This window comes from Gadus macrocephalus, chromosome 21 (assembly GCF_031168955.1).
Source record: "Gadus macrocephalus chromosome 21, ASM3116895v1".
Classification (NCBI taxonomy): Eukaryota; Metazoa; Chordata; class Actinopteri; order Gadiformes; family Gadidae; genus Gadus; species Gadus macrocephalus.
In genome coordinates this window covers 18705559-18721032 of record NC_082402.1, presented here as the reverse complement: position 1 = coordinate 18721032, position 15474 = coordinate 18705559, and the positions used below count along the sequence as shown (strand labels likewise).

The 15474-nt window shown below is 41.5% G+C and overlaps 2 protein-coding genes and 1 long non-coding RNA gene across 20 annotated transcripts in view; 2 read left to right on the top strand and 1 right to left on the bottom strand.

The window, feature by feature from the left end:
* Positions 1–15474, bottom strand: part of ift172 (intraflagellar transport 172) — a 516193-nt gene that overhangs the window by 205065 nt on the left and 295654 nt on the right. The gene's annotated exons all lie outside the window — the stretch shown is intronic.
* afdna (afadin, adherens junction formation factor a) overlaps positions 1–15474 on the top strand; it is a 114436-nt gene that overhangs the window by 21659 nt on the left and 77303 nt on the right. For 11 of the 18 annotated variants that reach the window (XM_060041888.1, XM_060041890.1, XM_060041891.1 and 8 more), the window contains exons 2-3: positions 14630–14825; positions 15125–15237. In XM_060041888.1, coding sequence (XP_059897871.1) covers positions 14630–14825; positions 15125–15237 — 309 coding nt within the window. The remainder of the gene's footprint in view (positions 1–14629; positions 14826–15124; positions 15238–15474) is intronic. The other 7 variants (XM_060041889.1, XM_060041904.1, XM_060041887.1 and 4 more) reach the window with 1 other exon arrangement.
* LOC132450237 (uncharacterized) lies at positions 4397–5581 on the top strand. The gene is made up of 2 exons (XR_009523817.1): positions 4397–5492; positions 5544–5581. It is a non-coding gene; the product is annotated as an uncharacterized LOC132450237 (long non-coding RNA).

Here is a 15474-nt window from a genome sequence, read left to right as displayed (position 1 = left end):
GATATTTAGCATAGAAAAATGATTTGCGATTAATCGTGAGTTAACTATGACATTAATGCGATTAATCACGATTAAATATTTTAATCGCTTGACAGCTCTAATATATATGGATGGATTCGGTAGAGGGGGTGGATGGAATGGTATTTTTCTTAATGCTAAAGCTTTTAAGGTTTCTTCCTCCCTACACTCATTTTGTCGCGTTTATTTTATTTTCCCATTTCAGCACTCAGCCTGCTCAGGTCACTCGCATTTTTTGAACACACAACTAAGAGCTGTGAACAGGACCAAAGCCAATCAGAGGCAAATTCCTGCCTGAGCTCTGTCTCTTATTGGTTTAGACCACGATACCAGCAGGAGAACACAGAGAGATGCTTCGCTTGCGAAATACATTTATGTTTTCTGCCGAGCAGCGGGTGAAAAAATGCAAAAAAAATGTTGTCTTACTTTTCTTGCAGATTGCCCGGTTTTTCCCTCTCTATTGGTCTACCTTTAATCACGCACCGGCTTTTTTTTCTCTCTCGCTCTCTCACTCTCTCGCTCTCTTGCTCTCTTTCTCTCTCTCTCTGGCAATACTAATTAAATTCATTTGACATTTTAGCAATGCTTTTCATTCAGCTGTCCCTTTATTTGTTTCAAAACATTTACCTTTTTTTTTTTAATCATGTGCATGTTTACATTGTTTACTCCATTTAGACTTTTGAACTTTTGTTGAAATCTCATCACTTGATTTAAGCAAGTCTTAATGTGGCTTTATTAAAAAATATTTTCAACCTCACTTTGTACTGCAGCACTCACCGCATTTTCTGCAGGAAATGCATTTTCTAGTTTGTTTATATTGTTCTGTACGTATATGCCTACATGAGGCTGTAGCACAGCCTCATGTACTCTTTGAGTACTTGGTATTGAGAAACGACTTGAGATTTCTGAGACTTGAAACAAACAGTGAAGCAAAGTACATGAAAATAAAAAGTTAAAATCACTCGGTTTCAGGAATTTCCAGTTCTGCAGTCAGTAACCCGAATAAGTACAATATCAATATGAAAAACGAATATAAAAACACCCCGTATTTTGAATATTAGGTTCAGGCAGTGGGTGTGTGTTTTTTGGAGCCAGTCAGTGTAGTGCAGGCTGTAGTCTGTGGGGAAAAAATGTTACGGTAGATATGGGTGGGCAAAACTGTGTATTTAGGGTCACTTGTTCTTTCTCGAAAGGACAATGGATGTCCAGGTTCCAACCGATCTGCTGGCCTCAGCCTCACTCCCACAATGCAATGATGTCTACTGTCTGTATATCTGTATGTGTGAAAGGCAGACAAAGAGTGTGTGTGTGTGTGTGTGTGTGTGTGTGTGTGTGGTGTAAGGGATAGAGGGCTGGTATGTGTACATTTGTCTTTGTATGCCTTGTCTGTGTGTATCAGGCCTTTCCCGCACTCTCTTTATCATCATGTTATGCTGGCAGTGTAGCCATGGTAATGATTGAGTGGGTGAGGAGTCCGTACTCTAGGTGAAGTCTACGCTGAGCCTGCTCAACGAGTATGGACCGGCACATTGCATCCATAGGGCCCTATGAAATCCGTTTTATTTTTTCCCAAAATCCGTTTTATTTTTTTCCAAATTCCGTTTTTTCCTTTTTAATTTTCATGAATTCGGTATTTACACTTGAAGCTATTAAAATCATCAGAACGAGTGTCAAATACGTGCGAACGAATAAAATGTAATCAGATAGAAGACTACATTTATTAAAGCATTACAACATTGCACTGTTTTTAGTGCTTCAAATAAAAACATGACAAATATTAAAGTGCTTATAAACTCTTTTTTTATAAACTCAAGTTGTTGTTTGAAGGGGCGTGCCCTGGCTACGACGTTCATTGTTTTTTACATGGATTTTGGACTTCAAGTGGTCATCGCACGTATCTTTGCGTTTCCAATCGATAGTATGTTGACATTTTCTACAAAACAGCTGATCACCTGAGTGATAGAAGTGTTTTGGATATTGTTTGGCTCTGAATTTGGGGTTAGAACCGAATTACGGGAGCTTCAACTTCTTCTTCGGCTCCTTGTTAGGAGCGGGACCTATTGTTTGCGTGGTGGACCGGGGATTTTTTTTTAACATTGTTGTGGGAGTGACTGCTAAACATTCAGTGACGTTAATGTCACCTGTGTTGTTTCCCTTTTCCCTCGAAACTGAATTTCACCAAAATAATGGAAAATTCCGCTGCATTCCGCTGCATATTGTAAATGTGACGTTTCATGTGCCTTCTCCCTGTTACATGTTATATGTGCTGAAGAACAGGAACCCGCTGGAAATCAGTTATTTTTCTATGACAGGCCCGTTTTAAATTGTAACTTTGTTACTTTTAATACTTTCCTACTTAATAAAAAAAATAAATAAATAATAATAATTATCAGTAGATTCCGTTTTTATTATTCCGCGTTTTCGTTATCACGGATTTCATTGGGCCCTACATCCACAGCATGGTCTGCAGACGTCTGTTTTGAACCATGGATGAGCCGTATGATGGCTGGGTAGATGGTAACAGTGTCTGTTTCTGGAACTGGTCAGTGTGCTGAAAATATCCTCCTTCAGTGAAAGCCCCCTCCCCATTTCATTTGATAGATGGATAGAGAGACTTTGATCAAGATTCTTTTTTTATTTTTTTTCTGCCAATAATATAATGGGGCTGAACGATTTGGCGAAATAATGTAATTGCCATTATTGACACCAAATTGCGATTGCGATTTCTTATGTTCTGTATAACTCACAAAAGTACAAACAAAAGCAATTAATAATTGTATAGTATGACAAACAAAACATTGGAAGCAGTCAACATACAAACTGTGCTTTCCTTTAGGCCAGGCCTGTGTTAAGATGAATTCATATAACATCCTTATTTAACTATTGTATTGAAAAATAAATACTAATCTTACTGTTCTCCAGTCAGTAACAAATCACACAGACTTAAGTGCAGAAATATAAAAAAGAACATATGTGGTAGGGCTTTGACTTTTGCCCAAAAATGAAGTTTGTTTGTTTATTAATATTAATATTCGAATATATTCGAATATTTATTAATAATATTTTGACCATTGAATGCCTTCAGTAAGACCTGGGCTGAATCTGTATACTTAGTAGGGCTGCAACTAACGATTATTTGAATAATCGATTAATCTGTCGATTATTTTTTCGATTAATCGATGAATCGGATAAAAAAAACTGAACATTACTTCAAATTCACAGTGCAGACTGAAGTGTAAAAACACCAGGTTATTGCGCCAACGTCCCAGAACTATTAAAAGTAATATTAAATAATAAAACAATTAAAAAAACATAACTGGGATGACACCAAAAAATGGCACTAGCACTGGGCGGCACTAGCTCAGGAGGTAGAGCGGGTTGGCTGGTAACCGCAAGGTTGCTAGTTCGATCCCCGGCTCCTCCTAGCGTGTGTCGAGGTGTCCCTGAGCAAGGCACCTAACCCTAACTGCTCCCGACGAGCTGGCTGTCGCCTTGCATGGCTGACTCCGCTGTCGGTGTATGAATGCGTGTATGAATGGGTAATTGTGTGGCAATATTGTAAAGCGCTTTGGGTGGCCACTGGTTACAGATAAAGCGCTATATAAATGCAGACCATTTACCATTTGTAGAACGCCTCTGAACGCTTCCGAACACCGCCGAAACTTCACCGGATGTTTGGAGATGACGTATCTCCCCTCAGATGCCGGCAAAATTACCTTGATAAATTACCTGTTTTCCGTCTTGTCATCGTTGCTATTAAATTAAAAATATCTCTTTTTACTTAATTACTTGCTTTACTTTTTTACTCTTTTTAATGTCTCTTTTTTCGCCGCTTTCTACGACGTCTTTCTAAGCCGCTGTTGGTAGTGTCGGGTCAGCCATCTCTTCTTCGTTCGTTACCAAACTCCGGTTGCATTGTGGGATAGCGTAGTGACCTACCTTTGTATACTGTGGCGGTAGTACGCATTCTTGAACGTTTTCCGTACTACACAATGCATACTGAGCATTCGGACGTGCTATATTTGTGGCGTACTACAAAATGCATACTATAAGTATGAGGATTCGGATTCAGCCCTGGATTGGGTTTTGCAAGGTTTGTTTACCGGCGTTGCTATGGTTACCGGTCTTGCGTGTTCCAACGGTTTATTGGGTTTCTAATAAATTGCTGTCTAATCAATACTTCATTCACTGCCTCTTCCGTGGTCATTACATTATTATGAATAGACTGCGTCAGGTTCTCCGACGTCTCTCCCTCTTGGCCTGCCCATAACAGGTCAGAATATTAAGGACTGCCTAATATTCGTTTGAATTTTGATTTATTTTTTGATATTCGAATTATATTCAAATTACGAAGTTCGGAGTCAAAGCCCTAATATGTGGCTCCTCCACTCGTATACTGTATGTAGATAGCTCAAAGTCGTTATAAATATGTAAACTTGTAAAAGATGAAAAAATGTAGCCCCAGTAGGGAAGCCTAACAAAAACCTGTGCTGGGGGTGTGTGCTGTACCAATTATCAGCATCTTAGCAAAAGCCGTAGACCTGGCCATGATCAACGTGTTGAGGGGCGTCTTATCTTGCCCTATAAACTCCGCTATCTCCTTAGTAATTTCGCAGTGCCGTTTTAAATCGGGGTCATTTATAGCCTACTCTGAATCATTTCAGTCAGTGATCCCTGTCGTGTGGTATTTGGTCTAGGGCTGCAACTAACGATTATTTTAATAATCGATTATTCTGTTGATTATTTTTTCGATTAATCTATGAATCGGATAAAAAAAATAAACATTTGGAATTGCCGCATCTTTATTCAAAAACTGAACATTACTTCAAATTCACAGTGCAGACTGAAGTGTAAAAACACCAGGTTATTGCTCCAACGTCCCGGAACTATTAAAAGTAATATTAAATAATAAAAAAATTAAAAAAACATAACTGGGATGACACCAAAAAAAACATACAATGTATGATATTCTTTTATATGTATATAAGGGATGTCCATGGTTAACCGGTCAAACCTATTGATACCATTTTCGAGACTCCTTGAAATAGAACTTGTAATATTGCTTTAATTGCTGATAAGATGATGATAGTTCAAGATAGGACATTAAACGGGTCATAATTCTATCTTTACTATCTATTTTATATTACTGGGAAAACAAGTTTTCACCAAAATCTCAATTTATTTTTTTTCTGTCTTGTACGCCTCAATCATATTACAAGCCGACCTGAACACATCACATTTGACACTGTTTGTGACCATTGGTTAGTTGTTTTTTTTTAAGCTAACGAGCTCTATATCCTGCCGATTTTAACATGGATTTAAAAACTGCATTACTATTTTTAACTGACGGGACTTTCTACACCGTCCGGTTGTGCGATTACTACCGCGGCTTTGAATGACTGTTGATGCACGCGGTGCCGACTCCGAGCCCGTCTGCACACCGTCTGCAGCAGCAGCAGCTGACAGAGTTTTCGGTTGGACTAGACGGATACAGAGTTGAAGGAGTCTTTTTAACCCAAAGACAGTGAAGGTACAACACTTTTATGTAGGCCTACAGTCCAGTTTTAAGATATGACCAAAATACAAGCTGTGGTCGCTCACACTAAAGCTCGCTGTGGGCGTGCATGAACCATGAACCAACCTGTCGGCGGCTGGCTGTAAACAGTGCTGCGTCTATGAGTAACTTATTAATCGCGCGACACAACGAATCGACGACAAAATTCGTTGCCAACGCATTTAGTAATCGATTTCAAACCTTACACGGAACAGTTTGTTCTATGTCTGACTGCTTGTACCCGAACCACTTCCATACAACTGAAGTAGCACCCTTTTTATGAATGAGTTCTTCATCTGTGTTCGTGGACACTTTTATGGTAGGGGAGATCCGGGTCGATTGAAACACGGGACGATTGAAACACAGCGATTTCCTCGAAAACCACGGAAGGCTTTCACGTCAAATTTCGTCACTACGTTCAGCACGCAAGACTGACCAACCAATTTCGTGTAATGACGTCCCACCATTCAAATGTTATCCCCCAAACCTGTTTTCGAGAGCGCTAAGTAAAATCCTTCCTGCGGTAGTTTTTTTGTGATAAATAGTCGTGTTTTTTGTTTCATGCCATAATAATATGACTATGGTTGCATAAAAACAATAAGGTCAGAATTTTTTTATTGAGGGGGGGGGGGGGGGGGGGGCGCCAGAGGATCAGGGTAAGGTCATGGGGGCGTTAGCTCAAAAAAGGTTGAGAACCACTGCCATAGACAGAAAGCAATGTGTGGGGCCAGCGGGGGGGTAGGTAGACGAGGAGTCCTGAGGGGGAGGGGGTAGTCGAGGAACCCTGACGGGGGGAGTAGACGAGGTATCTGGGGGTGTTCTTGTATTTAACTGCTTTAACATCCTTCTTGAATCAAAATTAGTTATTTCACTTCATTCATTGTACCCATATGAGTTAAAAGAAATCTCTTGATTTTGACCTGAATAAAATTGTGTCTGAAATAAAGGTTTACTTAAATAAATATGCTACAGTATCAGAACAATTCAATGCAGGACTACGCTTCACATTACTGACGTTGTTTATTGTATCTTTGGCCAAATGGAATGTGATTGCATTGGTGATTTTGGTGTGTCTTTGTGAGCTGGATGGATACAGTGTTACGCTGTACAGGCTCGCTTTTATGGACGAGTTGACGTGGGACATCTCTCGTTAGACGCGATGCAACAGTTTCAGCCTTCGTGCATTCGTCATACTATGTTTAGTGGTGTGTTTTCAGATGGCTGAATAAATTTGTTGCCTTGCCTTGCAGTGCTGACACAACTCTATGGCACCCTTTGCATATTGTTTGTTGCTGGGTAATATCGCTTGCGCTAAATCTCAAATATTTCCAGAAAACGGACGATGATCCGTGACGAGGGACAAATCCTTCGACGTCTGCTGTGTCAGACATTTTAATGTTTATTTTCTTTCAAGTATTGGCTAAGCCTTGTCCATACTGCCTCCAGTAGACAGCAATTCAGGCTTCGACGCCTAGTGGCCCGGAGTTTGTGGCAACAAACCTGATTCACGTCGACTCTACTTGAAGGGACTCTAGAAGGGACTCTACTTGATTGCCCCTCCACTACCTCTGCTGTTAAAGCGGGGGAACAGACATACCAGTACAGCCTTGTGGGTGTTGTCACACCTTTAGCGCACCTTGTCACCATCACATTCACTGTAGTATTCTGCACCAATTTCATGTACCTACGTACATGTAAACTACGCTCCAATAGCGCATTTCCCAATAACATGGAAACAAGGTTAGGTTCTTAAAGCATCCTTTTTAGGTGCCATGATGTACTGTGAAGTACACAGACAGTCCACACACATCCATGTGTCTGTTGCACCACAAAGTGGCGGTGGATGGGCTGGCTTGCACATGCTGACTATAGAAGAGGTTCTTGTCGTGGTGAAAAAACATCTATCTATGTGATCAATCAACTCATCATCTCCATTTTCCATTTACTTAACTCCCTCGCTCTCCCCTCGAGTTCAAGTCTGGGGATGTCTTCTTTCAGTCTCTGTCCGTCTCGAAGCTCCAGTCTGTCTCAACTCTCCTGTCCGTCTTAACTCAACGATCTGTCTTGACACACCTGTCCGTCTCGGCTCTCCTGTCACTCTTTTCTCTCCTGTTTGTCTCGACTCACCTGTCACTCTTTACTCTCCTGTCTGTCTCGACTCAACTGTCCGTCTCGACTCACCTGTCACTCTTTACTCTCCTGTCTGTCTCGACTCACCTGTCACTCTATACTCTCCTGTCTGTCTCGACTCAACTGTCTGTCTCGACACGCCTGTCATTCTTTACTCTCCTGTCCGTCTCGACTCAACTGTCTGTCTCGACACACCTGTCACTCTTTACTCTCCTGTCCGTCTCGACTCAACCGTCTGTCTCGACACACCTGTCACTCTTTACTCTTCTGTCTGTCTCGACTCAACTGTCATTCTCGACTCACTTGTCTGTCTCGACTCCTGTTCTTCTTCAGCCCTCCTGTCCATCTCTACTGGCCCGCCCGCCTTTAGCGCTTTCTCTCTGCTCTTCCATTTCTGTTTTAGGTGCAGCAGAGCCTCTTTCAGTTGACCTGAGAAGGCACTTACTGAAGAATTTGTTAGCAACGTGGGAGCTGAAAAAATATTGATTCAGGAAGCGTGTGTGTGTGTGTGAGAGAGATACCTGGAGTGGTAGAGGTGGGTCATGCATGTGTGGTGACGAGCTGCAGCTGGAATCCATTTCCACAAGCTAACCGGAACACTCCCTGTCAAACCCTTCCTTTTCACACGTTCTTGCTCTCCACACCCTCCGGACAATATTTATGATTGACGAGTTTCAGTCCTAGCTGAAATGAAATGCTAGTTGAAACGAAGTGAACGCAACAAACAGTATAGCACAGATGCATTCCAGTTTTTGCTGTGTATTTTCTATTCAGTGGTATTCACTTTGTAGCCCATGTGCATTGAAAAATGTCAAAAGGAGAGAGATAAATCAGGGCTCGATTTATGAGCACAAGTCTTTCGGTCTGTCACTAAGAATGGTAGTTGAACACGCATCATCATCTTTGATGACTAGGGCTTTGCACCGTCAGGGTTAGCATTAGACTAAGGAAACTAGAATCTGAAATGTAAAAGGATTAAAAATGTAAAAGCATTTGTGTGTAGTTGAGTGTGCTGTAGAGGAAGAGGGTGGCGTGAACAAAGAAAACTGCAGTACATAACATTCTTTACTGTCTAACATGGAATGTGCTGCGGTGAACCAAATTAAGCCACACGTGAGTGATTTCCAGTCATTTACACATTAATACCAATCTCCAAAGTTAACTGCTGTTAAGACATGCAAAGTTGGCAACTGGCTACACTGAAAGATACTGTGTTCGATCCCTAAGGTCCACAGATATCCTTGCCTTTACTCTCTCCTCATGTATAGGAATTTACACTATTACCTTTGATCAACTTTAAAACAAAAAAGTTACATTTTAGTGTTTTTGCATATGTAGCTCTTGCTTAATATTGCTCAGTTATAGGTCACTTTTAAGAGTTTCAAGAGGGTCTGGAAATCCATGGCTGGAGTTTTTCGAGACCTGCCCGTTCCACAGATGATTGACGTGTTTAATTTTCATGTCAGTACTTCTAACTCAGTGGCTGTAAGTGGGTTATGATAAGGATTTCAAGTAATTTTGCCAAAAAAGAGAATTCCATACCCAACCTTTAATTGAGTCACAGCATGTGCCCTTGGTGCCTGCATCAGTATAAATCAACACGTACACAGACAGACCTTATTTAGCCTTGCTTTTTTTTGGCTCTGCAGGTTACTTTGGTGTTGGAATTTGCATGGGTACACATTTACATGTAGTTGCACAATCATGGATTTATTAAACAATCTTGGATTTATTTTAGGGCTGCCACTAACGACTATTTTTCTATCGATTAATCTATAGACTATTTTATCGATTAGTCGATTAATCTAAACGATTAATTTTCCTCCCAAAAAAAAAAAAATTCACCATTTCAGCTCAGTTAATTCATTTTATTTTTACATAATGCAGCACAAAACAAAATGTAAACAAAGGCTGACATATTAAAGTGCAAAACTGCAGGTTTAAACTAGGAACTCCCAACATGATAAAAATAAATAAAAAAAGAGGACTTGTTATAAGTCAGTATTGCAACTCCAAAATAAATTTTCTTGCTATTAAACTCCTTTCTATTATTTCTATTAAACCCCTTATTAAAGTAAAAGTGCAACATGTTTAAAGTAATTGTAAGTGTCCAGCTCAAAATCCAACTCAAATATTAATCAATATCATGTCAGTTAGGCATGTGTATTGTAGTGTAAGAACGTCAACATGTCCACATGTTCTGGGCTCAGGCTAGCTCTTTTCTTGGAAGCTATGTTACCAGCTATGGAGAAAAGACGTTCTGAAGGGGTTGATGTTGCAGGTACACACAAATATGACTTTGCCAGAACAGCCAGAGAGGGAAACCTTGCCTCATTTGTTTTCCACCACTGCAGAGGATCTGAACTTTTAGGCAGAGGCTGTTCCCCAAAATACTTGAGAATCTCTTCTCTCACAGAATGACTGACATCTGCCTCGTCCCCACTGTCATTCTGGCTGGATGTTTCCTCAGAGTCCGTCCCAAGCAATGTGTCCAGCAAAGACACAGACCTCTTCTCTGTAACACCTGCTGATGTTTGGCCTTCTATGGTATGCTGTGGTTGCTGACTCTCCATCACCCTCCTCTTTGCTTCTAGTGCAAGGGCTTGCACTTTCAACTGCAGTTGCAGGCTTTCATCTGGGGACAGGAACTTCAGTCTGCAAAACCTGGGATCCAAGGCAGCTGCGATTACAGTGGTGTTTGTATTGATACCAGCATCTTTGTAGGCCATCTCAACCTCCCATCTTGTTGAGATTTCGTTCGCTGCAACAGCCTGAAATGCCAGCACATGGGTGTTGTCAAAGGCTGCATTCTGTGTAAGCTTCAGCAGTCCTTTAATGAGTGCAGGTAGAGAGGAGAGGGTCACATATGACCCCCCACTAAGATAAACAGTTGCACACTCAAATGGCTTGAGAGCTTGTTCTAGCTCTTCCAGCAGGCTCCACTGTTCAGCTTTGAGGTCAAGGAAATGTTTTGCTCTGTGTGTAACCTCTGGGTCTGACAGAGTTGCTGTAACAGGCCACCTCTGCTCTAGCAGGCGGCTGATCATATAGTACGAGCTGTTCCATCTTACACTAACGTCTTGAATCAGCTTGTGTTCAGGTTTGCCCATCTGTTTTTGTTTTGTTTTCAGCTTGGAACTGGCCATTTCACTCTTTTTGAAATGTTCCACCAAGCATCTTGCCGCTCCAATTGCTCTGTTAATTTGTGGATTCTTCAGTGCTTGATTCACCACTAGTTGCAATGTGTGGCCAGCACAGCGGATTGAAGATATCCCATGCCTCTCTTCCAACAACTTGAGGGCTGCTACAACATTAGCTGCATTGTCATGCACCACAGCTTTGATCCTGCTTGTAGGAATCCCAAACCTCTCAATTGCCGTCTCAATCCAGGATGCAATATTCACTGCAGTGTGTCTCTTCAAGAGGCATAGTAGTCAAACTATAGCTTATGAGTTCCCAGTCATTGTTGATATAATGGCACGTTATGCCCAAGTATACCTCCGTGGCAATACTTGTCCATGCATCTGTTGTTAGACTGACCATGGAACTGGATGACGAGAGGGCAAGTTTGACTTTCAGGAATTCATCCTCATATCTCCTCTCCATCATGTTGGTGAAGCATGTTCTTTTAGGGAGACAGTAGCCTGGTTTGGAAAGTGTTAACCATAGCACGGAAACCCTCATCTTCCACCATTGACAGGGGTCTCATGTCTTTGATAATCATGTTGAGAACACTCAGTAAGAGCAGCTGCAAATGTTGGTGAGCAATCCTTCTTTTGCAGGAATTCGTTCATGTTGCTTTGCCTTTTCCTGAGAGCAAGAGAGAAAGAGGAGAAAAACAAATGCATCATAATTATTTAACATGTAATAATGAAGACAGTAATATTTCCTATGTTCCTTTGACTTACACCTTTTAACTTTATTGATCACAATTATTCAAATGTTATCTATTGTATTAAAGGCATCCCCCTCACAAATGAACTTCAAATAATGTCAGAAATAAAATATTTCGATACGGTACATTCTCAACAAGCACGAACAAACACTGGCACCGTCAATCAACGTAGAATAAGCCCAGATCTAGCCTACACATTTTCTGTTATTTTAAACGTAAAAACGTATTCAATGGAAATTCTAAGGTCGCAGGTAGACAACTTTATGGCTTACATAATGCGTGTATTTAGCAGCTACAATGACAAAAGATATTTAAACTTACGGCAATTTAATAAACATGAATAGACAATACTTACGGTGGCTTTTCTGGCGGTCCATCGTCCACAACGGCGCCTGTATGCTTTCTTTTGAGGTGTTCGTGCATAGCGGTGGTGCTGCTATGATACGCCATCGACACTTTGCAGAGTGCACAAACCACCCTTTTGTTAGGCGCTAGTTTAAAAAACTCCCATACTTTTGACGCCTTTGGTCTTGACGCCGTCTCTTTCCCCACCAAGTCGGACTCGACTGCTGCTGCCGCCATGATTTTTGGCGGTTGACTGCGTTGACTGAAGGCGACCAATGGCTGGTGCCAAAAAAGACTGACGTCAGGCACGCAGCACGTAGTGATACGGAAGACACACATTCGTTATACTGAACTGAAGCGTTTTAGAAATTGAAAAGGTAAATTCATAAAATTAAAAAAAGGGTTAGGCTTAAATTAGACTTAAATTATTGATGCCGACGCATTTTTACCGTCGACTTCGTCGACCACATCGACTAAACGCGGCAGCCCTAATTTATTTGTGCTAATAATTCTCATACATGCACAGACAATCGATGCACTTTGACACTGGTCTTTCAGAGAAGGGACCAACCACCTTGCTGTATGTGCTGGTAGAGATTAACTTAACTGTGGCCCTAAGTAGCAGTCAGCAACCACTGTGAAGTCATCATGCTTTAATGACCGGGCTTGGAAAAACAGCCAAATTTGTGGTTTCCACCGCACACTGAGATGAGATGTTAAAAATGTAGTCCTCTGCATTAGACATCTTGCTGTTATAACATGTCGGAGGGGTGGTAGCTCTAACAACGCTGTGACTCTTTGCAAATGCATAATAGGCAACAGGTCCCACAAAACCCTGTTTAAATGAAGCCTTTAGAAAAGTTCAAATTCCATTCTCAGCCCCTTCAAAAAAATAGTGCTTAGAACAATATTTAGTATTTTAGGTTTAAGGTTTGTGGTCCCTAGGAGAGAGAGAGAGAGAGTGAGATGGAGAGATACGTATACATATGTAGGACTTCAGGAATACCCTGGCTCAGAACCATGTAGTGATTTTACATACCCTGGGTTGTGCAGATCATACCCCCAAATAATGAAACTACTGTTGAATAAGCATAGGAAGGAAGGTGTGGCCATTGACGGCCATTAGTAGTTAATCAAAGTTGGAATGGGAGAGACGCAAGCTCTAAGAACCAAGCGTTATTCCTGATGCGTGATTAATCTTATTAACCATCTGTCCCATCACCCTACACAAACGCACATGCATTTGCATGCTCGAACAATGATGCCCCTTGCTTTTGCATACCTTCTGTCACCTCAGACAGCCGTTGAAGGATTCCTCCCCTTCTCACCATTTGTACTTCTTTTCTTGTTCATTTGTTTAAACAGTGGGTTATCGATGAGTTACTTATTACATTAGATGGATGCAGATCGTGTTGGTTCACTTCCATTGCATGGATACGCAAGAGCAGTGAATTTTAAAGTGTTCAGTGTGTTGTATGGTGACGCTCAAATTTAAACATCCAAAAACTACGAATACACCGGGAGCAGCCTTTAATTCATTTGGTTTATCTATTTGTCTACAAAAGTAATCCGTTAGCGGTGAGACAAAGAACCAAGTTTATAATCGGATTAGTTTGATGTTGTAAGCCTCACAGCTCATTCCTCTTCATCTCTCCAGCAGCTTGTTCAGCCTCTTGGAACGCAAGACTTCCAACAATGTTTACTAAAAAAAAGAGATGGTTACAGGTCTCTGACAAGAGCCCCTTCATTCAACAATAGTCTTTAAAGCGGATGACCAAATTTGGAAATATTTAGAATTGAGCCTTTCATTGAAAATATGGTTGGTCAGAATTAAACCACCCACACGAGTTGCAAAGTGGAAATCTCCCAGATTTTGCGGCATTTAACCAAGGCACACCCTCTTTTGGTCGGTCCAATTCGAGGTTCTGAGAGATACGATTCGTCAAAACAAAGATGGCTGCACCCGTAAAGAGATGTATTCTCTTTGTATTCGTGCCACGTTGGTTGTTTTATTGTCTATTTTAAATGCTCTTACACACTTGATTACATTGCTTTAATCCGGTCACCTATTTATGCATTGCCCGTCATTCTTGCTGTGCGTGCAATACAATGTAAAGTTGTGTAAAAACGTTTCCAGCGCCCCATGTAACATTTCGAATGCAATCTATATCCTGTGACGTCGCCCAGATCGATGATGCGTGATAGCACCCTGCAGCCTCTCTAGCTGCTTCTTACCACATTGTCCATGGAAGTACTTAAATCAGGAAATGAAATCCAACAAGGGTCAGTATGGTCCGCCAGGTCTCACTGAAAGTCAATTGTCTTATCAAGGGGCCTAAAGAACACACTTTTTAAAAAACTTCTCCAAACCTTTCAATGTGCCACAAGCCCCCTGCCAGTGAATCGTTCACTGAGTACTTGCAGAACTGATGTACACCCAGATAAATATCCCATGTGCTGCGCACTTTACCCTACACACAACAGGCGCAGGCACATTTCAATACCATGTATACAGCAGTATGCGCGCAGGCACATTTCAGTTCCATGTATACAGCAGTATGCGTGCAGACAGTCACATTCCAGTCTATTGGAACAGAAACTGTTGCTTGCCGCCTATCCAGATTATAGATAGAATAAAACATGATGTCCACAATTAATAAGGCTCCTCCCGTATCCTTCCCTTTCAGGACTTGGAGTTCCACGGTGTGATGCGCTTCTACTTCCAGGACCGCATGGCAGGGAACTTTGCTACCAAGTGCATCCGTGTGTCGAGCACGGCCACCACACAGGACGTCATCGAGACGCTGGCTGAGAAGTTCCGGCCTGACATGAGGATGCTTTCCTCGCCTAGATACTCCCTGTATGAGGTCCACGTCAGTGGGGGTGAGTCGGCACAGCCCTTTATAAGTCCCTGTGGATGTGCTTGCATTTGTGTGTGCAGCATCTTTTAAATTAACGGTGAATTATGTTATTAATCGTAGATGAATGAATTTATTAATCATACTGAGTCACCTTTGTATTCTTCCAATCTCAATAAAAGATGGATGCCGGTTGTAGTTGCTGTAGAATTGCAATAAATAATCAGCATTGCCGGTGAGGCAATCCTGTTTTGACCCTGCATCTTGAGGTATCCGCAAGGTAAACATTGTCTGAACCTAACGGCCAGCCATCCTCTGCGTTAGAAGAACGCAAGCTGGACCTGGATGAGAAGCCTCTGGTGGTGCAGCTCAACTGGAACAAAGATGACCGGGAGGGACGCTTCGTGCTCAAGAACGAAAACGACATTCTGCCCAAGGTAGTCAATAATAATAATATAATAATAAATTTAATTTATAGTGCCCTTTTCATCCGGAGATCTCAAAGGGCTACAGGTTAAAAGCAAAAATAAAAATAAAAAAGGTTTTAAAAACATCTAAGAGTGGGAGCCAAAGGTTTTTTTAAAAAGAAATGTTGTAAGACCTTTTTTAAAACAATCAGTGGATTGTGGTGCCCTCAAGGTGTCAGGGAGGGCATTCCACAGGCGTGGGGCGGC